The sequence below is a fragment of the Lindgomyces ingoldianus genome, assembly GCF_010093535.1.
Source record: "Lindgomyces ingoldianus strain ATCC 200398 unplaced genomic scaffold BDR25scaffold_18, whole genome shotgun sequence".
NCBI lineage: Eukaryota > Fungi > Ascomycota > Dothideomycetes > Pleosporales > Lindgomycetaceae > Lindgomyces > Lindgomyces ingoldianus.
Genome location: NW_022985179.1, coordinates 988,664 through 1,012,162, shown reverse-complemented (window position 1 = coordinate 1,012,162; position 23,499 = coordinate 988,664). Strand labels below are relative to the sequence as shown.

At 49.7% G+C, this 23,499-nt stretch overlaps 9 protein-coding genes across 9 annotated transcripts; 6 read left to right on the top strand and 3 right to left on the bottom strand.

Annotated features, from left to right (window-relative positions):
• Positions 1 to 64: 64 nt before the first annotated feature.
• Positions 65 to 1,704, top strand: BDR25DRAFT_226751 (LAG1-domain-containing protein; the record flags this gene model as incomplete). Its single annotated transcript, XM_033685224.1, has 2 exons — positions 65 to 1,060; positions 1,120 to 1,704. 2 exons carry the CDS (start codon positions 65 to 67, stop codon positions 1,702 to 1,704), a joined length of 1,581 nt encoding a protein of 526 aa, XP_033547075.1.
• Positions 1,705 to 2,269: 565 nt separating this feature from the next.
• On the bottom strand, positions 2,270 to 3,945 carry BDR25DRAFT_304166 (uncharacterized protein). Its single transcript, XM_033690153.1, has 4 exons — positions 3,893 to 3,945; positions 3,319 to 3,750; positions 2,671 to 3,246; positions 2,270 to 2,619 (listed from the first exon to the last, which is right to left on the bottom strand). Exons 2-4 carry the CDS (start codon positions 3,650 to 3,652, stop codon positions 2,471 to 2,473), a joined length of 1,059 nt encoding a protein of 352 aa, XP_033547074.1. The 5' UTR covers positions 3,653 to 3,750; positions 3,893 to 3,945; the 3' UTR covers positions 2,270 to 2,470.
• A 1,553-nt stretch (positions 3,946 to 5,498) lies between these two features.
• Positions 5,499 to 7,772, top strand: BDR25DRAFT_370279 (alpha/beta-hydrolase). Its single transcript, XM_033697133.1, has 3 exons — positions 5,499 to 6,633; positions 6,692 to 6,804; positions 6,861 to 7,772. The coding sequence occupies exons 1-3, from the start codon at positions 5,892 to 5,894 to the stop codon at positions 7,689 to 7,691; spliced, it is 1,686 nt and encodes a 561-aa protein (XP_033547073.1). The 5' UTR covers positions 5,499 to 5,891; the 3' UTR covers positions 7,692 to 7,772.
• Positions 7,773 to 7,967: 195 nt separating this feature from the next.
• Positions 7,968 to 10,353, bottom strand: BDR25DRAFT_288039 (UEV-domain-containing protein). Its single transcript, XM_033688364.1, has 5 exons — positions 10,182 to 10,353; positions 10,038 to 10,125; positions 9,732 to 9,970; positions 8,376 to 9,665; positions 7,968 to 8,284 (listed from the first exon to the last, which is right to left on the bottom strand). The coding sequence occupies exons 1-5, from the start codon at positions 10,233 to 10,235 to the stop codon at positions 8,189 to 8,191; spliced, it is 1,767 nt and encodes a 588-aa protein (XP_033547072.1). The 5' UTR covers positions 10,236 to 10,353; the 3' UTR covers positions 7,968 to 8,188.
• Positions 10,292 to 10,542, top strand: BDR25DRAFT_355925 (uncharacterized protein; the record flags this gene model as incomplete). Its single annotated transcript, XM_033695548.1, has 2 exons — positions 10,292 to 10,353; positions 10,410 to 10,542. 2 exons carry the CDS (start codon positions 10,292 to 10,294, stop codon positions 10,540 to 10,542), a joined length of 195 nt encoding a protein of 64 aa, XP_033547071.1.
• Positions 10,458 to 12,505, bottom strand: BDR25DRAFT_304161 (cysteine desulfurase). The gene is made up of 3 exons (XM_033690152.1): positions 12,170 to 12,505; positions 11,293 to 12,116; positions 10,458 to 11,094 (listed from the first exon to the last, which is right to left on the bottom strand). Exons 1-3 carry the CDS (start codon positions 12,456 to 12,458, stop codon positions 10,672 to 10,674), a joined length of 1,536 nt encoding a protein of 511 aa, XP_033547070.1. The 5' UTR covers positions 12,459 to 12,505; the 3' UTR covers positions 10,458 to 10,671.
• A 137-nt stretch (positions 12,506 to 12,642) lies between these two features.
• BDR25DRAFT_304160 (reduced viability upon starvation protein) lies at positions 12,643 to 14,972 on the top strand. The gene is made up of 6 exons (XM_033690151.1): positions 12,643 to 13,121; positions 13,184 to 13,216; positions 13,313 to 13,407; positions 13,459 to 13,478; positions 13,536 to 14,591; positions 14,642 to 14,972. Exons 1-6 carry the CDS (start codon positions 13,086 to 13,088, stop codon positions 14,665 to 14,667), a joined length of 1,266 nt encoding a protein of 421 aa, XP_033547069.1. The 5' UTR covers positions 12,643 to 13,085; the 3' UTR covers positions 14,668 to 14,972.
• Positions 14,973 to 17,518: 2,546 nt separating this feature from the next.
• Positions 17,519 to 18,358, top strand: BDR25DRAFT_304159 (uncharacterized protein). The gene is made up of 2 exons (XM_033690150.1): positions 17,519 to 17,706; positions 17,761 to 18,358. Coding segments are annotated over exons 1-2 (513 nt in total). The 5' UTR covers positions 17,519 to 17,705; the 3' UTR covers positions 18,273 to 18,358.
• Positions 18,359 to 20,484: 2,126 nt separating this feature from the next.
• BDR25DRAFT_226954 (uncharacterized protein) lies at positions 20,485 to 22,879 on the top strand (the record flags this gene model as incomplete). Its single annotated transcript, XM_033685231.1, has 12 exons — positions 20,485 to 20,702; positions 20,752 to 20,909; positions 20,976 to 21,041; positions 21,093 to 21,148; positions 21,198 to 21,245; positions 21,349 to 21,557; positions 21,606 to 21,685; positions 21,744 to 21,827; positions 21,877 to 22,399; positions 22,452 to 22,496; positions 22,552 to 22,590; positions 22,651 to 22,879. The coding sequence occupies 12 exons, from the start codon at positions 20,485 to 20,487 to the stop codon at positions 22,877 to 22,879; spliced, it is 1,755 nt and encodes a 584-aa protein (XP_033547067.1).
• Positions 22,880 to 23,499: the final 620 nt, after the last annotated feature.

Below are 23,499 nucleotides of genomic sequence, written 5' to 3'. Positions count from 1 at the left end.
TCCGCCCCGACGCTTTGCTCTCCACCCTGCACTGTTCTTTCTTCAAAGAAATCTGGTCTTTAAGATGACAGCACAGTCTGGTCTTGAGCCTTTCCCTCCGCTGAGCGTTTCTCACCACTTTGTGCGCAGGGAGAGCCATAAGCATGGATCCCGCGACAGCCCACGGCGGCGGAAGTCGAGCGGCCTCGGGGGTGAACTACCAGGAGACAACGATGTCGCCGCGTTTGCGACAATGTCGCCGCCTATGACGCCTCCACAGATATATGTATGCTCCCCTATCTTCCTGCTGATTTTCCAACCCATCCTCCTACTCCTTGCTAAATTCTTCTTCCAGCGACCCGCCTCCGAGAAGCCGGGTCGCCGCTCGAAACGGCGAACGATCAAACGCGCATTCTCAAGGTGGAAGCGGATATCGCTGCGACACACCTGGCTGACTCCGCTCATCCTCTGCCTCATCATCGTGTCACTCTACCTCGTAAATCCGGTACCGTCGAACCCCATCTCTGCCGCCCTCTTCATCTCGTACCCCCTCCCGCACACTCCGGGTTCCGACGGTCCTATTCAATATGGCAAGGGTGCGCGTGATTTTGCCTTTGTCGCCTTCTATACCATCTTCTTGTCCTTCACGCGCGAGTTTCTTATGCAGCGCATGATTAGGCCGCTTGCAATCTGGTGCGGGATCAAGTCACGTGCGAAGCAATCGAGATTCATGGAACAGTTCTACACGGCTGTATACTTTAGCATTTTCGGGCCATATGGCCTATGGGTTATGTCGCGGACGCCCATCTGGTACTTCAACACGGCGGCCATGTACCAAGACTTTCCGCATCGGACACACGAAGCCGTGTTCAAGGCATATTACTTACTGCAGGCCAGTTATTGGACGCAGCAGATGATTGTCTTGCTCCTCATGCTTGAGAAACCCCGGAAGGACTTCAAAGAGCTTGTTGCACACCATTTCATCACTTTGGCCCTAATTTGGTTGAGCTACAGGTTCCACTTTACCTACATGGGCATTGCGGTGTACATTACGATGGACATATCTGATTTCTTCCTCGCGGTAGGATAGACCATCCAATCCTTCCTTCAGTTAACGTCTGCAACTAATATTCAGCGCAGACATCCAAGGTTCTCAATTATGTCGACTCTCCAATCGTCGGGCCCTACTTCTTCTCGTTCATGTTTATCTGGGGCTACTTACGTCACTATCTCAATCTCAAAATCCTCTGGTCTATTCTCACAGAATTCTCCACTGTTGGTCCTTTCGAACTCAATTGGGAGACGCAGCAATACAAGTGCTGGATTTCACAAGTCATCACCTTTTCTCTTCTCGCAGCCCTCCAGGCCGTCAACTTGTTCTGGTTTTTCCTAATTTGCAGGATCGCATACCGATTTGTTGCCAGCTGGGGTGAGGAAATAGAAGACGAGAGAAGCGAGTACGAAGAAAGCGATGAGGAGGTTGAGGATAAGAATAGGGAGGACAGGAATGAGAATGAGAAGCCTAAGATGAATGGCTTCACCAATGGTTCCGCAAACGGCAAACTTGCTAACGGCTCCGCTAACGGCAAACTTGCTAACGGCCTCAACAGTGCACCCAAAGTCGCGGTGAATAGTGTTGTACCCTCGAGCCCATCTGGTTCCGCTGTCACAGAACCAGTAAGGATCAGCTCACGCATCAAGCAGCGAAAGAAGAACCAGAAATGAACAAATGCGCAGATGAACTATGATGGGTGTGATGGATGGAGTTGTGGCTGGTTGTTGAGTCTTTGTCCGGCATGGTTTGAATCTTGCATACGAATTTGGTGTTCAAGTACATTTCCTTCAATTCTCTCGCTCCGAGACACCAACAGTTGTTCTAGGAGAGGAGAGGGGTTGTATTACACGGATAGCTAGACTACACTCGCTTCAGTGCAAGATAAAGTTCCTTTTTGGGAAGACGTCGTTTTTGGTCTTTTTACACACAGACTTATTTAATTGCTTCGGGTTTACTTTCTCTTCTCTTCTCTTCATCCTTCGATGTACGAATACGGCGCCTCTGCGACTCAGGGCTTTTCGATCTCCCTACTTTATGAGCTCGGTTGGATGCTTCCGTTTATTGCTTACCTGCTTAGTCTACTCGCTTCCATGTGTTGGACGGGTTTAACAGTTGCTGCGAAGGCGTTTGGGATATTGAGTCTTTACATTGGGTGTTTATTCAGCCACCTACGAGTTGGCAACTCTACATTTAATAGGACTGGTCAGCCCGGGGAGGGAGTAGTAGTAATGGATTGGCGTCGTGCACGATGTGTATATTGTTATATAAGTAGTATTAAAATTTGATACCGAATTCATAACCCTTTACAAGCATTTACTAGGCCTGAGAAAGATAACTAGTGGCACGGAGCGATGTGAAGAGCCATTTTAGGTTGAGCTCCAAGGTAGTATACCTCCCTACCCAGTCATCCAAATTCATGATGCATGACTAAGACTTCTAGGACTTCTCCTTGTGTCCAATATGCAACTTCTCCTTAATCTTCTGACCCATCGGCACCTTTATTTTCTCACCAGCAGCAGGACCAGCCGAGGGCGCGGGCTGATGTTCATCTGAGGCAGTCTTCTTGAACCTTTCCTCCATCAAACCTGCGATCATGTCAGCACTGCTCAGGGTGTGGACGATAAAGGGATGCCTACGATCAGCTTCTCTGCCAGCGCCAGGCTTAATGGCATCGAAGTCCCCACCATCAGCGGCCAGACCAGACGTCTTTACCCATTCTTCGCCAGTACCTCTCTCTTCCTTGCCATGCTCCTGGCCACCCGGGTTTCCAACTTTGGATTCTCGGCGTTCTTCTTGGGAATGTGGAACTTTCTGTGCGCCGTGCATTTGCATGGTTTCTCCTGAGTGGTCGTTCGGGTCGCGCTTCTTGAGCACGTTTTCGGATTCGTCTTTTTTCTTCCCGACGGCGCCTACCGACTCGCTGGCGGGAGTTTCGTCTGGTCGGTCGGCGCCTTGTTGCTTCTGGGATGGAATAGCTCCGGATTCGGGGACACCACCAGAGCTAGGTTGGGATTCAGAGGGGATCACATCGGACCTTTTTGCGGAGTCGCTCATGCCGCCGACTACACCTGTTTTTTCGTTTTCGTGTTCAGGACGGGGTGGGGCTCTGCTTGCCGCGTTGTTTGCATTGTATGACATGTTTGGTTCGGAAGAAGCTGAGGTTAGTAGGTCTGAGGAACCGGATGTGTTGGTAGCTGTAGAAGTTAAGATCTCTTTACACAACTTTAGTAACAGTCTCGCATAAAGTTTGGAGCTAAGTGATGTGACAGGCAGAATCGGCTTACCTAAGTTACCTTGGTCAAAGGGCTCGTACGCAGTACCCTTGCCCTGCTTGCCGGAGATCGGCTCCTGGCCCACCACGTCATTTCTCTGAGTAGTAGTAATATTCTTCTCTCCCCAAATCATCTTGCTGGCACTTGAGGCTACGTTGCTGATAGTCTCCATAACGTAGCCAGAGCTGGGATGTTTGTAGTGGTATTGTCCGATAGTTTGGGTTTTGGAAGAAGGAATTGAGTTCGAGGTCAATAGTTGTAAACAACCACGCTCGGGGGTGCAAAGTTGTAAAATATACAACCGGCAAGATATGACGTAATTCTTCAACCCAGCCAGAATGTCCATCGTGACAAGTCGCGCAAGCTTCCTTCACACCCCCACTTAACCATGCTGCCATCTGCGAGGGTGCACGTCACAGCAGGGCACGGAGAATCCAGTGTTCCCTAAACCCATTAGCCCAACTTTGTTACACCACGATGTATGTCCAATCACAGGACCTGGTAACATGACCACTGGTGATTGCAGTGGGCGGTCGTGGCCCGACTTTGCTTATTTTGAGTTGGCCTAAAGGACTTGTTTTAGTACCTTGGATGAGGTGCGTTGTAGGGCCTAGAATTAGTATTCTAGGCTTGATGCTTATTGAAGCTTGAGGTGGCTCAAGCCTTGATTCAGTGGAGATGACGTTTGATGCTAGTGAACTCAACGACGTCATGGATTGCAAACAGCACAAACAAGATCCCCTGCAATTACATAATCAAACAGCATGTGCTTTGTAGACTGAAATGTTCCACAAGCCTAAGTTCCCTCGATAGATTGCCTCCTTACTGTCACTTTTCCGTTCTAGATATCTAATTCTGTCCATCTGCACAATCTCAATAAATTCCTTTCCTTTGGCTTTATATTACTCGAATGGAAGCTTAACACAACTGACACTCACACAATGCTTTCATCACTCCTCATCCATCAATTTACTAATTTCTCGGAGAGTATAACCTTGGAGGACTAAATCACAGACGGAACGGCTAATCTGCCTTTTTCGCCTACTCTTCTCGTAGTCGAAATTTCCCCACATTCCGTGTTGCTGGCTCCACTTCTCCGTAACTTCCACAAAATTCATCGGAGGCCAGGTATAACCTTCCCTCGATAACCACGACAAGCACGGAGCATCCCCCGGATCCGGAACCGAGTGAGTTAATCACTCTTACGGAAACTTTTCGGCCTTTTGTGCGGTTATCGAACAAGGTGCGGCATTCTTCCGACATGTCACCTGGTCGTCCAACTTCTTGCCGCGTATTTCCAGTCTTTACGGAACCCATTTGGTTCGGATCCGACTGCAGGACAAGGAACTCCAAGATTGTCCCTCGGGGGAGTTGTGTGTGTCACCGTTTGCTGTAAGGTTTCTAATTCCTGAACCTTTCCACTTTATTCTGGGTCCAGCACATTGAATCCCTTTCAGATTGTATGTCAGTCGAGCCCTCGTTTTCCAGGGGTCTGTGATTATTCAAAAGAAAACCTTCTCGAGTAGTATTCCCGTGGGCCGCCCGCCGATCTCGCTGAGTCGTCTTTCACATGTACTAATTACATCTTAGCGAAAGCTTTCATTGGCTATGGAAAGTTCTACCGAGGCACATCTCTCGATCTTGCATTGTCGTCCCCGCTGCCTCAGCCATGCTATGCGGCCTCGTGGAGGGATGGAAGCTATGGAGCGGCTGCATCCGAAGTACCCCGCGTTTTACCGTTTTGGCAAAAAGTCCGCGACACCACGAAAAGTAGGTAAACGTTGTTTGATCTTTTCCGAACAAAAAGTGTAGTTTGTACTCCAGAAATTCATCGTACACGAATCCGAAATGTGGAATTAGCAACGTATTACGCAGCTATCACCTTGAGGCATAATGCAGCCATTAGGCTTCTCACCCCCTTCTCCAAAACAAAGTACAGCATTTGAAAGGTAAGCAATAGAAAGGGAAATGTGAAGAAATACACAGAAGAGGGGGGATAAGACTGCCTAGCCATTATGAGCGAAACATATACCAGCATCTCGGAACTTGACATACCCTCGTGTCTGATTTGACAGCGCCAAGGGTAAGACATCCTCATGACCTCCAACGCAATGACTTCACGGAGTGTTGGCTGCTTTCATACCGCCTCTTCTGCCGCCATGTTTTCTGTTCATTTGTTTTCCCCTGGTTGTCGCGGACAGAGATCGAACCGATAGGTCAATTCCTCTATTACAAGCGCCACTTCAGAGAGGTTTTCTCGATTTAGGACTCGGAAGCATGCTGTTTGCTCAACACCACGATGAGCACGAATCGGGCTTGGCATGGGGATATCATGCACAGACGGAGCAGCCGGAGTGTAAAGCCTAATACATAGCTGTCACGGATCACCTGGACACGTCTCACTTCTCCAGACCGAGGAAGAAGAAACGATGCCCTGCTCAAGAATGTATTTTCGGGGAGCTTGTGAAATTGGAGGTAAGGTGAGTGGAGGGTATTTAAAGTCGCATAGATCTCAGTGATCGTCGTGTGGACAGTCCGCTTTTTTCTGCTCTGGTGCGTTCTTAAACAGGATCCTCTTTGGCATTATGAAGGTCACTTGGTTCCTCTCTTTCCTCTCGCTAGCTTTTGCAACACCAGCACCCGTTGAAAGAGCCGCTGCGCCAACTGTTGTCATTCCATCTCCAGGAGCTACAGTCATCGGCAGAACTTTGTCGTCGATAGATACCTTCAATGGTATTCCATTTGCAAAGCCTCCTACAGGCCCCCTCCGTCTAAAACCTCCTCAGCCTCTCACTACTTCCCTTGGAACTGTTACAGCAACAGAAATTGCCAAAGCATGTCCGCAATTCTTCTTCAGCGTCGACGATAGTAACTTCCCTGCCAACGTGCTCGGAGACATTCTTAACACTCCGCTCTTACAAACAGTCACCAATGCTGGCGAAGACTGTCTTACTGTCAACGTTCAGCGACCCGCAGGCACAACATCGTCTTCTAAACTGCCGGTTCTGTTCTGGATTTTTGGTGGCGGATTCGAGCTAGGCTCGACATCAATGTATGATGGCAGCTCACTCGTCGCGGAATCAGTAGACCAGGGCAAACCCATAGTCTTTGTAGCGGTGAATTACCGTGTGGGTGGCTTCGGTTTCCTCCCTGGAAAAGAAATTCTCGCGGACGGCTCTGCGAATCTGGGATTATTGGACCAGAGGCTAGGGCTGCAGTGGGTGGCAGATAATATCGCGTCTTTCGGAGGCGATCCCACGAAGGTCACTATCTGGGGAGAATCAGCGGGAAGTATATCTGTTCTTGATCAGATGGCGCTGTATAATGGTATTTCTTCAGAACAAGCCATTGACTTTGGCTCGATCCAGTCAACTAATGACGCTAGGGGATAACACATATAAAGGCAAACCGTTATTCAGAGCCGGCATCATGAACTCCGGATCCATAATCCCCGCAGATCCCGTAGACTGTCCCAAAGGTCAAGCTGTCTACGATACTGTACGCCAGTCATCTCCCCGAGGCTCTCTTTAATCCCCAACTAACCGAAAACACAGGTCATCAAAAACGCCGGCTGCGCTGGAAAATCCGACACACTCGCATGCCTACGCTCCGTGGACTACACAACGTTCCTGAACGCCGCGAACTCAGTCCCAGGACTCCTCTCCTATTCCTCCGTCTCATTATCCTATCTCCCACGCCCCGACGGCAAAACCCTAACCGCCTCTCCAGACGCCCTAATCGCATCTGGCAGCTATGCGAAAATACCGTTCATCGTTGGCGACCAAGAAGACGAAGGCACACTCTTCGCGCTCTTCCAATCCAACATCAGCACTATTTCCCAGCTCTCCAGCTACCTGAACACCGTCTTCTTCCCGGCAGCCCCAAAGACCCTCATCGACGGACTTATCGCAACTTACCAAACCATCACCGACGATGGCTCCCCCTTCCGCACCCTTATCCTCAACAACTGGTACCCGCAATTCAAACGGCTCGCGGCGATCTTAGGCGACTTAACCTTCACATTGACCCGTCGCGCCTTTCTCGAAGTTGCAGCAACGAATAATCCAAATGTGCCATCATGGTCCTACCTCGCGAGTTATGACTACGGGACCCCGATTATGGGAACCTTTCACGGTTCGGACATCTTACAGGTGTTTAACGGGATATTGCCGAACTACGCTGCCAAGAGTATTCGAGGGTATTATTTTTCGTTCATATATGACCTTGATCCAAATAGCAATAACGACCTTGATGATTGGCCGCAGTGGAGTAAAGCGCAGCAGCTGAAGCAGTTCTTCGCCAACAGTGCAGGGAATTTGAAGGACGATTTTAGGAGTGACTCATATGATTATATCCTGAAGAATGTGGTGAATTTCCATATCTAGGGTGAGATAGTGTGCAGGTTTTGTACATATGCAGATGTAGGTTGAGAAGGGACCGACACGGTCCGGTATGAGTAAGGTATGAGGGGTGATCGCTATGATTCCTCTACATTGGGCCTTCAATCAGGAAGGGGAGCTGGGGCAGGCAGCGAGTGAATAAGTATATACAACACTATGAATCTGTTAATACTGACATCGCTCCGCCTAGACTTATCTGCTACTTTTAAGGCATACGAGCGAGAAACCCCTCTTAATATGGAAAGCAGGCTAAGTGACTCTGTTGTCTTGTAGTGAAGATGCCTAGAAGGAGAGTGATAGAGAAATATGAAGACAATTCAAAGATATGAGTAAAAAAATAATATTTTCCCTTTTATGGCGAACCTACTGCTACGTATACGCACATTAGCGGTATTCCGGGGCCGAATGCATGCAAAACGTATGATGATCAAGAAGTTTTTTCGTTCAAGACCGCCCGTCCTCCTCCTTGTTTGATATATGGTTCACTGCATTTGATATTCGTCCAAAGCCATGCCCCTCGCAATCTTCTTGATCAATGCTTTCTTCAAGAATTGCTCTCTCGCTAGACTCCTCGTCTGCTGTAGATGCAGGGGTTAGCTTCAAATAATTCTTATAGCCCCACCATCTTCATCTAACCCGTCCCTACTTTAGGATAGTTGGTAAACTCACTTTAACAAAAACATCTGCCCCTATCCTGCCCTTGTCCAACGCGCGTCCCAGCACAAATAAACATTCTGCAATGCCTCTCTCCTCCGCTGCAAGACTGTATAACTGCCCGCCAACCACCATCGGCGCAACAAGGACTTCATCCACATCCGGGACTTTTCTTGTCCGCGCTTCCTCCATGACGCGGTCTGCTTCCAGCATTGCGTCTCTTAGGATCTTTTCGTTGGATGCGAGCGCCTCGTCGAGCTGCTGGAGTTGGTCGAATTCAGATTGCAGCCGGGAGTAGGCAGCTTGGAGGGCCGTTTGCTGGGCATGGAGGGGGGTGATAGCGGAATGGTTGGCGGACACGATTTGTCGGATTTGGGAGACGAGGGTTGTGCTGAGGGCGCGGAGGAGGGCGTCTTTTTCTGGGTTGGGAGGGACTGGTGGGACAGGGAGGGGAACTTGGTTGCCAGTTTGGGATGGGATGGTTACCTCTAGAGATTCGTCGAGGAGATTTGTCGGAGGTGCCGGGGCTGAGTGTGCTGGTTGAACTTGGGGCGGAGGTTGTTGATATTGTTGGTAGGGCTGTGGTAGATAGCTGTGGGGAGGGCCTTGTTGGTACGTCTGCTGAGCTGGAAGGGGAGGGCCATGATGTCGATGCTGCAGTGGGGCTTGATAGTGTTGGGGTCGAGAGAAGTTCGTTAGGCCCGATGTAGGTGGCATTGGTTTCGAATACCGTGGAGCCGGACGTTGGTCTTCTGGACTTATTGGGCTCACAGGACTTCTAATTTCGTGCGGACTTGGTGGGTATTTCTCTCCACCCTGAGCCTGTACGTGTGGCCGCATGGGCTTTGATATTGGTGTCGGGGGATTCGTATCGTAGCTGGACTGCCGCGGTGGGAAATTCTGGGGAGGAACGTTCTGCTGCGGCCAGTGACTCTGCGGCGGGTATCCATTCCGGGTAGGATGCTGGTGTTGCTGTTGATACTGCCGAGGTGGATGGGGTGGTACAGGAGGAGGCGGTGGAACATAACCGGAATGCCTATCCTGCTGTGGCGGAGGAGTGGGTCGATTCTGCTCATAGGGCTTTGGGGGTTTCGGTGGTGGTACAGGAGATTGTGATGACGATGGGTCCGGCGAGGGAGAAGCGGCTGGTGTCCCTTGCATGGAGCGTCGCCATTCAGCAGGTGGGGGGGGCACAGGCGGAGGAGCTTGCGGTGTGGGAGCACCGTACTGCTGCTTCGATCGAACAGGTGGTTCCTTTGCAAAAACTCCGCGCAGGACCGCCAGGAAGTCGAATATAGTAGATTTCTAGGGGACCAGTATCCGTCAGCACCTCCACCATGATGGCGCAACCCAAATAACATGGCGACTCACATCCCAGTATTTGCCCCATTGTGCCAGATATGGGTGGTATATCCTGCCATCCCCACTAACATGCTGGCCAGGCCTGACCAGCATGTCCTGAGAGGGTTTGACATAGACTATAGGGGACTCACGGGGATAGGCGTGGGGCACCCATATCGCAACCGGGAAGCCGTACGTGGCGCCTCGAAAAGTGACGGGGAGAGTTCCGCTGAGCAGGAGCAGGAGCGCCGAAGCCCCATTCTCGTATGCTGTAATACCTCAGTATGTATAGTATGTTCGGGGGGGGCATGGAGGAATGGGAGGGGGTTGGCGCACTGTAGACTTCGGTTCGCGGGGATAGGGAAGGGTAGTTGGAGAGGGTGTCGGCGACGTCGTTGTACGTGCGATTGACATCAGAGTATTCCTAGATGCTGTATATCAGCGACACGGAAATGCTTAGAGGGTATGGTGGGTATCTACGCTAGGGAGGACACTGTACAGCCAATTGAGCACCTTCTCAGTTACTCCGGCCATGCTGCGCTTCGAGGTTGGAAGGTGGCGCGGGGAAGCTCCCAGCTTATCGACACCTCATGTCAACCAACTTGGCGCAAAATCGCAAAGATGAGGTTTTCGTTCACGGCGATACTCAGAGGTGGCTACCTAGGTAGGTATATCACGAGTGTCTATCGATGGCTTTTAAATGTCAAGCAGCGGAGTTAATTGGCTGCCATCCAGGTTGCCGAAGCTGGGCATTCACAACTTCAGGCTCGGCTCTGGGCATCACCGGAGAGTCGGCTTGATCATACTAAATCTATACGTGCTCCTTAACTCCACCCGTTGAGAAATGTTGCTATAGTACAGCGAATGGTGGCCATGTCGTCATAAACGCCTCAGCGAGCGTAGATATCCCAATGGTGGATCCCAGTTCATAATCATATTGTACAAGTTCCTTCCGGGTATACTCTTACGCTTAGTGCTGACTCCACTCAATAGTGTTTAAATCGATACCTTCCTGTACCAGCTCCCACAGCGGACTAAGCTCTCGCAAGAAACTAACGCGTTCTTTCACTGCCTTGAGAACGTAATCGATCTCGGCTTCGGTCGTGAATCGACCGATACCAAATCGGATGCTACTGTGTGCACTCTCATCACTGCTTCCCAGCGCTCTTAGAACGTAGCTCGGTTCCAAGGACGCCGATGTGCAGGCACTGCCGGAAGACAGAGCGATGTCTTTCAGAGCCATGAGTAGAGACTCTCCTTCGACATAAGCAAACGAGACATTCACACAACCCGGATAATGGCGCTCTCGGTCACCGTTTAGAGAGGTTTGCTCTAGTGCTAAAAGACCCTCAAGAAGGCGGTTCGATAGGGTCGTAATGCGCTTGGAATCGTACTATTGCGAGTTAGCACTGGGCCTCTCTGAGAGGAGAAATATCAACTGGAGCGAAAGTTCGCTTCTCATAACCCCTGCACTGTTGTCAACATGGCGCGTGGGCAGCCGGTAAGGGCGTGCCGAACACTCTGAAAGCCATGCATGTATAAAGCAAATAATCATCGTGAACAAGTATGCCAAACGAGATAGTTTACATACCGCCATTTCTTCCTTACAAATCCTCGCGGCTTCGCCGATTCCAATAGCAAGTGGGGGTGCCAAAGTACCACTCCTCAATCCACGCTCTTGGCCACCACCACTAATGATTGGGTCGAGTCTCACGCGGGGTCTTCGACGAACGTAGCATGCTCCGACCCCTTTAGGTCCGTATATCTTGTGCCCAGAAATGGACATAAGGTCAATGTTCATCTTATTAACGTCGATAGGGATCTTGCCCACGGCCTGTGCGGCATCAGTGTGGAAGAAAACCTTCTTCGACCGACAAAGCTTTCCAATCTCTTCTACAGGCTGCACAACTCCGATCTCATTGTTTACGGTCATTACGCTGACCAAGGCTGTCTCGGGCCGTATAGCTGCTTCAAGCTGAGCCATATCGATGAGCCCATTGTGCTGGACTGGCAGGTAAGTGATGTGGAAGCCTTCATCTTGCAGATGTCGGCAGCTATCGAGAACACACTTGTGTTCTGTCTGGCATGTGATAATGTGGTTCTTCTTGCCTGAGCGCTTGAAGAACCGGGCCACGCCCTTGATGCTCATATTGTTGCTTTCGGTGGCGCCGCTCGTGAAGATGATTTCTTTAGGATCAGCGCCGACGAGGTCAGCGAGGTGTGCTCGAGCCTGCTCCACAGCCTTTTCCGTCTCCCAGCCGTATGCGTGGGTCCGGGAGTGGGGGTTGCCGTAGAGGCCAGTCATGAAGGGGAGCATGGCATCTAGCACCCTCGGGTCCATTGGAGTCGTGGCCTGCATATCCAGGTAGATTGGCCGCGAGCCCTCATCCATAATGGTCGCCTGTTTGAGAATACCTGGCTCATATCAGCGTTGAGAAATGGCACTGTTGCGTGCTTGGTAGACGTGCCAGCAGTAGGACTCACCATAGCGTTGGCGCTCATGGTGGTCGTGGGCATCTTCTCGTCCTGCGGGGTCTTGCCTGTCTCGTTCAGAAACGCCTTTTGATCGGCTTTGATGGCAGTCTCAACGCTGACGATCGCACTCGAGGGCTTCGTCTCTGAGACATAGTTTCGGCGCCCGCCATGTGCGAGGGAAGGGGCGAGAAGGGACGAGAAGCGTGGAGTGGTACTCGAAGGACAGCGACGGGAACATATTCGGAGGGCCTGCCTCGCAGCAGTGGGTGCCAGGTTGGACATGGCGATGAAGAGAAGGGCACTGAAGGGATGGGTGAAGCCGCGCAGAGATTTGCCTCGGAGCTCAAGCTTTTCTTTTGGGTTCGATGGTTGGCTTCCAGCTGCTTCCGTAAGCGAGAGGAGGGGCTGCCCTGGTGGCAGGCTGCCCGCTGGCTGTCCGCTGGCTGCTCACTCTCCGCAAACAGCCCTGGAGCCTTCGGTGCCCGCATCAAAGAAAGCTGGCCTAGCTGGCCTAGCTGGCCTAGCTGGCCTAGCTGGCCTGGCTGGCCCTGCTGGCGCACGAGTGTTGTTCTTCATCAGAGGATATCCACCAGCGCGCGACGCTTTCCGCGGTTGTGCACATCTTCACGTATTCGCTTTCGCGCTGCATCACATATCACATTGCACCTCTTCCGAATGCGGCCAAGCGTCTGCCACAGTGCACGGGACAGCTCAGCCACGACTGGCATTCGTCATAGCCAGGCGCGACAAGAGACGATTGATTCCTGAAAGAACCGACCCACGTCCGTCTGCCCTTTTCAACACCCACCGCCCCGTCCTGCACTTCCTCTAGCAATCGCACTGCTCCTGGCCTCCGTCCCTTGGCACGCATATATCTTGTAGCACTACTCCCACCACCATCGCCAACCAATGAGCTGGAAGGGCATAACCAAGAGTGTCACTCGGGTATGAGCTCCCCTCCACAGGCCTCGCAACCCGCTGGACTGGGCTAATGAGAAGGTCTGCAGGCCCCGCAAAGCATCAAGCAGCGGTTCAATTTGGTACGGACCTCTCTCGATCAAATACATCTGGTTGTCGTGCTTCGCGCCGCCTTCCGGCATCATCGGGCAGCGAGCTGACACCAACCAATCGTATAGGGCGAAATCACAAAGGACCCCGTCTACACCGATGCCGAGCGACGCTTTCAGGAGCTGGAAAAGGAGACGAAGAAGCTCCACGATGAATCCAAGAAGTAGGGCAGCCTTCTGTGTTGGTGAGGAACATGGCCGCTAACACATGCTAGGTATTTTGAAGCCATAAATGGTTCGTATTCACATTCCAATGACACGGGACGCGCTCGTCTAATCTCCTCACCAACAGGCATGCTCTCACATCAAATCGAGTTCTCCAAGGCTATACAAGAAATCTACAAACCCATCTCCGGGCGCATGTCGGACCCTGACTCGTTCATAGCAGAGGGAAACCCAGAAGGCATAAGAGCGTGCGAGGAATACGAGTCCATCGTCAAGGAACTTCAAGCCACACTGCAGCCCGAGCTGGAGATGATAGAAACACGAGTAATACGGCCCGCAGACGAGCTCCTCGAGATTATCAAGGCCGTACGCAAGATTGCCGTCAAGCGAGATCACAAACAGCTCGACTACGATCGCCATCGCGCTACCCAGAAGAAGTTGCAGGATAAGAAGGACAAGACGCTGAAGGATGAAAAGGCCATGTACAAGGCCGAGAATGACGTTGAACAAGCTACCCAGGAGTTCAACTATTTCAACGACCTACTCAAGGATGAGCTACCCAAGCTTTTCAGGTTGGAAAGAGAGTTCATTCGGCCTCTGTTCCAGTCCTTCTATTATATGCAGCTGAATGTCTTCTACACATTACATGAGCGCATGCAGAGCATTGACATTGGGTACTTTGACTTGACCCTGGACATTGAGGCCGCGTTCGAGAAAAAGAGAGGGGATGTCCAGGCACAGACTGAAGCTATCTCCATTACAAAGTTCAAAACTACAGGCGGTCGCAAGCCCGGGCAGTTGAAGTACGGCCAGAAAACCCTTGAAGCCAAATCTGAAGCTCCGTCCACGCGACGATCCACATTATCCGATTCCACAGAAACTCCTCCACCTCCTTATAGTCCTAGTCCAGCCAACAATTCTCTTTCTCCCCCCCTTTCGGCAACGTCATGGGGTTCGGTAGCCAAGTCAAAGGGTGCGGCTCCACCACCACCGAAACCGAAGCCATCTCGGTTAAGCGGCACGCCCGCTACAGAAACTGTCACCGCTCTATATGATTACGAGGCTCAGGCCGAAGGAGATTTAAGCTTCCTCACTGGAGACGTCATCGAGATTATAACCCGGACTCCAAACGACAATGAATGGTGGACTGGAAAAGTCAGGGGGAAGACAGGGCAATTTCCCGGTATGTGCCTTTTACTTTCCTCTAGGAGAATAATCTCTAATGAAAGCCAGGTAACTATGTCAAACTAAATTCATAGGGGTGGCGGTAGTGTAAGAAGGAGTTTTTGGTGGTCCTTTTCAAGCAGTACAGTCCAGCATTAGGTATCGATTTCTAACTTGTTCCATTCGTACGCTTCAGTAGGCGCCGATTTTGGTTAAAGACATGACTCTCCAAGACTCTTATTCCGCTGCGCTCTTGTATCGCGAGGCAGCTTTGTATTCAATTTCAATATTGTTGACTCAACCCGCTGGGCCTTGTCTAGCTCTACTGACCAACATTTCTTCGCTACAAGGAAAGCATATATAAGAAGACTCCCTATCTCAATCTAGAAAATACAGCCAAAGGTATAAGACGCCGATATAAACCAGTGTGGTCACTGATATCTAAGCTGCGACCGACCGATCAGCAGTTGGGTGGGAGACGAGGAGCAGATCCCGGTTTTAGTTTATTCTTGTTGACTCCGATCGCTTCGCGGGGCGTTTTTTGTGAGTCGAGCAGCATTTGGACTCCCTAAGTAGCCTTCCCTTGCAGTCGAAAAGCCTTGCTACCCTACCCAGAGGTTCGTGAGGGAAGGACGGAGGTAAGGATTTAAGGTTATTGTTAGTGTACAGCTGGCCCCGCATGACAACGGTTGGAAGCTATTTGGCCTGCATTCCGATGCTCTTGAACCCCCGCTTTCGTTCAATTAGATGGTATTTTCCTTGATCTGTACACAGGTTTCTCGTCATTCTCCTCTACAACTTCCATACACTGATTGTTCTAGTTTCCTATCCGTAAACTTGGCAATGCCATTTGAATCCACAATATTACAATATTCTTCACCGTAGACATAATTTGACCCTGGTACCTATCTCCCCCACCTAAACCACCACAGGACATACCTAGCAGACCTGCGTCTTATGCGCGCCCCCACCCAGTATCACTCTTCCCATCCCAATACCCCCGTATCCTTCCTCAAATCCTCCCATAACAACTCTACCCCGAAGCCAGTAAAGACAGCTAGGGCATATTTCAATGATATAAGAAATCACAGTATGGTGATAGTGACGAGAAATGGCGATATATCCTGCGTATATGGGAGGTTTAGGACGAGCGGAGGGTGTGGGGTTTGATTTTGGAGGGATCATTACGGGGACGTTGGATGCGCATCGGGTGCTGGGTGTTGTGTAGGAGAGGAGGGAGGAGAGTGAAGCAAGGGGGTTTCTAGAGTTTATGTGAGATAAAAGATCTTGATCTCTGCCCCAGCATTTGCTCTTCCATTGGCAACGACGACCGACGTTGTGAGACGCTGTGGTGGGGAGAGGAGGACAAATGCTGGTGCTAATCGGATGGACTCTAACACTATACTCCCAATACTTCTCCCACTGCGCACACACACCCCTCCCGTTTGACCCTTACTAATGCGTACTTAGTGGCAGGACCTGTTGGACCAGAAGTGAAGTCGATAGTCGAAGGTGGGAACAAGGGTTTGGTGGATTTGAAAATGGCGATAAGAGAGCAGGCGTCGAATGGAGTCGATAGTGTGCTGAACGTCGTTTGGAGGGAAAGAGACGAGATTTTACGCTTGTTGTAAACATAAGAACAGGTTTGCTCAAGACATTTTATTATTCGCCAACGCCCAAGGCAGAGTCCAGCATCTCGCTAGGGAGAAGGAGGTGTAAGGGGTAATAGGTTTCTCTGTTGTTGGTGTCGAGACAGTTTGAGGAATTCCGAATTCAGGACTATCCGTTTAAACCCTTAAAGAACTAGAATTTATGCCTAACGCCATTCGAGCTCTCCTAATAAAAAACTCAAAACCAGCCTCATAACGAGGGAGACCTCGGGCGTTGATATAGTAGTAAATATAAAAGGAAGTGTAGGGAAGCATTCAAGTGTTTTTAACTCGACTATTTAGAAGCCATTGGCAGTGTTTACAAGGCTTTTCCTTGACCTTTTTAGCTGTTAGACTTGCTCGCATCAATGGTAGATGACAGCGTACCGACGACTGTCAGGAATGAACTGGGCAATCTGGAATCTAATATACCCCCGAATAGCACGCAAAAGCAAAAGTAAAAAGAAGGTCAATACAACGCTAACTCAGTACTATTTTTGTCTCACAGCAGGCAGTAAATCTGTTCCGTCATGCCAAGCCTGAAAAAGATGGCGCCCATGGTGTTCAAATGTTCAAATCCGAAAACTTACCAAGTACCATCCCATTCCTTCTTGCGTCGAGGAGTTTTCTATTCTCCCTCCCCATCGTCGTATGCGGTGGGCTTCAAAATCAATTCCGCTCCCTCGCTCACTGGAATTCCCACGTCTCTGGCTTATTACGAAATAATATTTCGCACATCTTAATCCCTTGATTCAGACTTGACTGAACCAACGCACTCGTAATGTGAATAATGATTTCCATGTAAGGAATGCATCGATGCGGAATACGATGCCTTGGAGCTGAAGCCTCAAGACTAAGCCAAGCAATTTTCGCACGACAGAAGGGTTGTTGCAATCTCAGGTAGGCGCTGGAGTTTGCACCGCCCGCCTTTGCACAGTAGACGGAGATTATTCTAGGCGAACCTCGAGTTTATAACGACATCTGGGCGTACACACGGCCTTGAAACACCAACAACTGGGGCGAAGCTGAGGCGAATTAACGACAGGGTTGGCTCGGTTAGATACGAGCGCAGAGGAAGGGAGGGGGCTTTAGGGTACAGAGGGTGTTGGGAGGATGGGTAGCATCGAGGATGGAGAATTGGGGGCCGGCTGAATTGGAAGGATGAGGCTATGTACGAGGCGAGGGAGAGACAGAGGGAAGGCAAAGCAGCGGCGCGGAGCGAGTTCGTGTGGTATTAAGGGTTGATATTTTGCGTTTGCGATATTGACGTTTTGGTCAGATTCCAACCATTTCGAGTATTTGGAGTCGTTCGTTCGTCCACTGGATTTCAACGTGGGGAAAGAGGTCGTTGGGGAGGGACCCAAAGGCAGACAATCGCAACCCTGTCAGCCTTTCCTTTGAGGCTCATTTTTCTTCCTGTCGAAATGCATACTTATTCAATATATCTTCTCTTCATCTCGTTATTCGCACGTCAATCAGCATCAAGTCAGACCTCAACACCCTCCTTCAATCCACTCCACTTCTACTTATAACTTACAGTGCCCTTCTTCTATCGTCGCGAGACAACACCCTGCTTCCTTACTGGCTCGAATCCTCTCCCCACCGAAATCCAAGTAGCCGCCAATGCCTTCGCATCCAGTATAACATGCGACTTTTCCCGCCGGACAATCGGCAACGTCCCTGATGTTAGCACCTCCACACAATCCTTCTCCAACATAAACTTCGTATCCTCCTCCACCCCTTTACGATTCGCGCTAGATAACTTCGCAACAGCGACTCCACTTTCGGCATCTAGTCTACGGATATTAGAGCAGCAGCTGGAGGTGTATATAGCAACGGAAGCGGGGGTTAGGAGTGAGGGTGGGGATCTAGCGATTGAGGTGCCGAAATTCTTTCTCGCGATGCAGGTTGCAAGGGTTAAGACAGCGTTGGGGATCGAGATTCCGGGGTGGGAACAGTCGGTGGAGTATCTTGTGGACAAAGTTTTGGAGACTGCGAAGGGAGAGGAAAGGGGGTTGTTGGATCAGGTTGTTGGGTTGGGGATGGTATGAATTGAGGAGAGAAGGGGTTTGATAATATATCAGGGGTGGAAGATGAGATTGAAGAGAGGGGCTGGTTAGGTATAGGATAAGAGGAGATGAGAGATGTCCTTTACAGATTTCTTACTTTGATACCCCGATACTTACTGTACCACTGTTTACCACTATCTTCAATGCGGAAACAATGAATATCCGCTCATTGTGTGCATCACCACCACCCTACGTCATCATACCCACGTTCCTCTCAAGCTCGTGGTCTCGACAGCTCTATATTCTGTATCTTCCTTCCCGTGTCTGTCTACCGGCCCCTCTCTCTGCGCGCACCTGCAGTAGCACCGTGTTAAGTGAAACCAATTCGATAGGTGACACCAAACGATCTACATTCTCCGAAGACACTTGCACTCCCACACATCATAGCTTGACGTGTGATGGAGGGGCTGGTCATGACGCTCCATGCCAGAGCGCACTTATTCGGTCTGCGAGATGCCCCTAGACGGGGGGCTAGTCTTGGGGTATATTTTGGGGTTTGGGTTAGCGGATCTGCAGCATGCAGGATCTATTCGATGAACATTTCCGGGTGCTGGATCTGGGATTAAACGTCAGGGTTGGAGTGTCGCGACCTAAGTCTGGACGGGTTTGGACGTGGTAATGATGAAGGGTTGTTGTAGTAGTATTGAAAGTGGCCTGATTGCAATGGAAATCAGCTATTAATTGCCGATATCTTGAAACATGTTCTACCTATTGCAGCTGTCGTACAAATGTTAGAATGCAAAGTAATATGATTTTAATGCAGTTACAACCTTTGTAAAGTCCTATGCATCCACACTGCACCGCTGCTGCTGTACCTCCGCGGGTTTGATAATTCCTGCACAACATCCGATCGGATGAGCCATGAACTGGCATACGAAAATGAAGGTAAGAACAAACCTAGGTCAGAGAATCCTACCACGATGCGAAAAAAGCATATGGGTAACACGTTGTTATAGTTTTGGAGCCTTTCAGGGGACATAGCCGGTGATTGGTTCACTTTCACGTTTGAAAGGCACCTTGGTACATCCGCTCAGATCTCCCGTGCTATCCGTTGTCTTAGGTTTGTACGTAAGGGCCAGGGCTGATGAGGTAGTAAAGCCCAGTCTGAGGTAAATCATAAATCGTCATTGATACTTGAGGGTTCGCGCCAGAAGCGACCATTGAACGGCACATTTTACCTAGGCCACGAGTCAGGACTTGTTCCGGCGAGATGCAGACGCTAACCAAAGGCGGTGAGTATTCACCAGCGAAAGGCTCGGCGTCACACAAACGAAGAGAAGATCCGCGGGATCTATCAGAAATCCAGCAGTTAAGACATAGCATTTGTCGTCAGTATGAGTTTCCTCGGCAACCACACTCCTGCCGTACCTTCGAGCCCATTGTTCGGTAGACAATGTTGTTTCAGCTTCTGTTCAAGACTGTCCTGATACTAGTACCGAAAGTACTCTAACTATGTCATGCTGAGGACAAGAAATCGATGTTTGGCGCGGGGACCGAGTGGAAGACCGCAAGCTTGGTCGATAGTAAACTCTCAGTATGTTAGCGTGCCATATTTGGTTAGCGCTAACTTTTACAGTAGATCTCCGATGATCTCGTCTGGGAATTTCCTCCTTGTCCATGGCTCCATCGGCAAAGTACTGTAGAATACTGTTGATCATGATTTCCTCTATTGTTAGTATTTGGATCCATTAGCACTGCCTTCGAATCATATTGCCTTTTCCACGGCTATGCTTCCGGAATGTCTGAATGAGCTTTAATGGAGTCCTCATTTGGGCGATTGTGGCAAAGGCTTCTTTGACTTTCGTGCAATGTCAACGCTGTTATTCCATCGAAACGTGCATTTAGGCGGCACTAGACTCCACTTTCATACCTAAATGCTGATGGTCCTGTGGTTGCTTCAACCTTTCTCTCTGGAGGTATCATCAACTGGTTCTTCCGTATGCTCACTCCGCCAATTAAGATGCATGGGTACTACGCGATTCCCGAATACCCCCATCAGGCGCTCTGTGCATTTCGGCGATGTGGTGGCGCTTTACACCATCGGCGAAGCCTGTGTCTGTACGCCGATGACCATGGTAATTATAGATCGTAGGTCAATACCACGCTTTTATAATTTCACTGGTCTGTATATATGCATCATCCCAGGCTCGCTGCAAGGACATCGTCTCCTATCCTGAACCATTTTACCTTCAACATGCCCTTGACTAATGTTTGGACACTAGCTTGTCTTTCGTTGACATTCGCTTCCTTTTCCCAAGCGGAAATCAAAGCTTTAAGAGGAAACCCGTCATCAAGCGTCACGAACACGGCAGGTGGCTTTGTTCCAGGATCGGCCGGAAGTTGGCTCAGTCCTCCATATGAGTGGTTCTTCGAATATCCGATGCCAGTTGCGCCTATTAAAAGCTCCAAGTTGTATGATTGGATATACCGTTTGCACTGCAGGCTTCTAACACGCGGGAAGGACTTACACAAACTCTTCGACACAGGACACCATTGATTACTACGAGGTGGAATTGAAATCTTTCCAGAAACAAATTTATCCAAACCTCAAGCCAACCGAGTTAGTGGGGTACGATGGGATATCACCTGGACCAATGTTCATTATGCAAAAAGGGCGCGGTAAGTGACGCACTCTGCATCGAGTTTTCGTAGCTTCTGTCGTGCTAATGTGAATTGGTTGCACAGAGGCTGTGGTTCGTTTCAGCAATAAAGGACCGACAAATTTGTCTGTGCACGTTCACGGTCAATATAGTACGTATTAATTCCTCCACACTCTCAAAAGGATGCTAAGCCGTTGATTAGATCGGGCACCCTGGGACGGTTGGGCGGGTGATATAGCTCTGCCTGGTCAGTACAAGGTAAAAGGAGGCCTTGTCAGTCTAACATGTGAGGATTTACATTTGACAGGACTACTATTATCCAAACAGTCAAAATGCGAGGACGATCTGGTATCACGTAAGTATAGCATATCTATGAATGCATTCCTTATCTACATCGCATATATGCAAGACACAGCGTCCTAGGGTCAGAACTTCCCCCGAGTCCTAACTGGTCATAGGATCACTCGGAATATGCCACTGCCGAGGACACGTATCGGGGACAGCAAGGTTTCTACATCATCACCGATGTGGAGGAGCAGGGCTTGGGGCTACCCTCTGGAGAGTATGATGTCACGATTGCAATTGATGCTAAAGTTTACAACCCGGATGGCTCATTGAGATTTGATACGAATGATAATGTTGGGCTTTGGGGTGACATTATTCATGCGTGAGTGTGGTTTTATTTCTACACAATCGCCATCGCTGACTTACCAAGGAATGGCCAGCCGTGGCCATATCTTAGTGTCGAACCTCGAAAGTACCGACTTAGGTTACTAAATGGAGCTATCAGTCGCAGTATGTCGCCCCAAGAGTTCCCCGACCATCCATTTGGACAGGTCCTAAAACTTAGAAGCCTTCAGTATTTCCCTCTCAGTCGAAAAAACTGACGGCTTTGGTGACAAAATCATTGATTTCAATGTCATTGCTTCTGATGGTGGTATGCTTCCGCGAGCTTGAAGGCTGTGGGCTTTGCTAATTTCTCCTAGGACTGTTCGCCCACCCGGTCGAGACAACTAATCTCCAAATATCTATGGGCGAACGCTACGAAATCATTGTCGACTTCTCCAATTATGGGGGCAAGAACATCACCATGAAGAACGCTCGGGGTATGGGAGAAAACATCGACTATGTAGCCACCGACATGGTTATGCGATTCACCGTCGGCAACTCCGTCAGTAACAACAGTAACAACAATCTTCCCTCAAATCTAGTACATGTGCCATTTCCACCGGACAAGACCGAAGCGGACAAAGACTTCACTTTTGAGCGTATTGGCGATGAGTGGCTTATCAACGGTGTGGGGTTTTCGGACGTCGAACACCGTATTCTGACCAAGCCACCAAGAGGAGCGGTCGAGGTTTGGACACTGCATAATAGTGGCCAGGGGACACACCCTGTCCACATCCATCTCGTCGACTTCCAAGTTTTGTCTCGTACCGGTGGGCGTAATACAGTTTACCCGTATGAAGCCGCTGGTTTAAAGGATGTTGTGTGGCTAGCGGCTGGCGAGTGAGTATTTTTACTCCTGGTCAGCATTTTGCGCTCCCTAACTTCTTTGAAGAACAGTCCGGGTTGCAGCTCGTTACGCACCTTGGGACGGCGTCTAGTAAGACATCCCCCGACTCCTCAATACCTTAGCGGAGACTGACTGTACATCTTAGCATGTTCCACTGCCACAACCTGGTTCACGAGGATCATGAGTAAGCCTTTCCTCTTCATCATAACAGCTACTACGTACATATAAGACTAACGTATAATAGCATGCTCGTCGCCTTCAACGTAACCCAACTAGGTAAATGGGGTTACGGTGAATCAACACACCTAATCGATCCTATGGAACCTGAATACCGTCCCAAGAACATCGACCCTGCTGACTACGCCTCAGACGCTATTGTGAAGAAGCTATCGTGGTTCTACAGTTCCGATGCCTATCATCATGGGAAAGAAACTGAAGTTTTACTCCGCACTCGATGCTTATTGGGCGGGTGACGATGCACTCCACCCCTCATCTTCTCCCACCGTCTCGGTTTCAAATGCAACGATTTTTCAGACTGTAATAGCTTCCGGCGAGTGCTTCCGCCTCCCCTACGCCTAGCCCGTCGTGGAGCTTCTGGCGTGAGCTATGTGAACTTGTTAGCGTGGATAAACAAATTTTGGCTCCATGTTGGTCTGTCAGTTGTAAAAATTTTGTGGGGGAGCAGTATTCCTTAGCGTTAGTTAGTCGTGTGGTTACATTAGAACTTCTAGGTCGACCGAATGCCGGAGTTTGGGTAGAAAAGGTGCATCCATACCAATGTATATTGTAATCACCTAATGTTGAATTCAACTTGTACAGCCTGTTATCACATAACGTGGAACATGCTTAGAGTAATCCATTGGTTAATCTCCTTGCTAGAATAATATTAAAAGTCATTAGGTTGCCAATTTCTGTGTTAAATCTCCTTAGCTGTGTTCCGCGTTCGGTGACAAGATGCAGGACTACTTAGTAATATCTCACCTGCTTTTTGGAGTTTTGTGTTGATATGGTGGCCTTTATGTTCGATGTGCGAGGCTATAATCATCATGTGGGAGTGCGGGTCACTGTAATAGGGAGTGTGCAGGATTCTTCC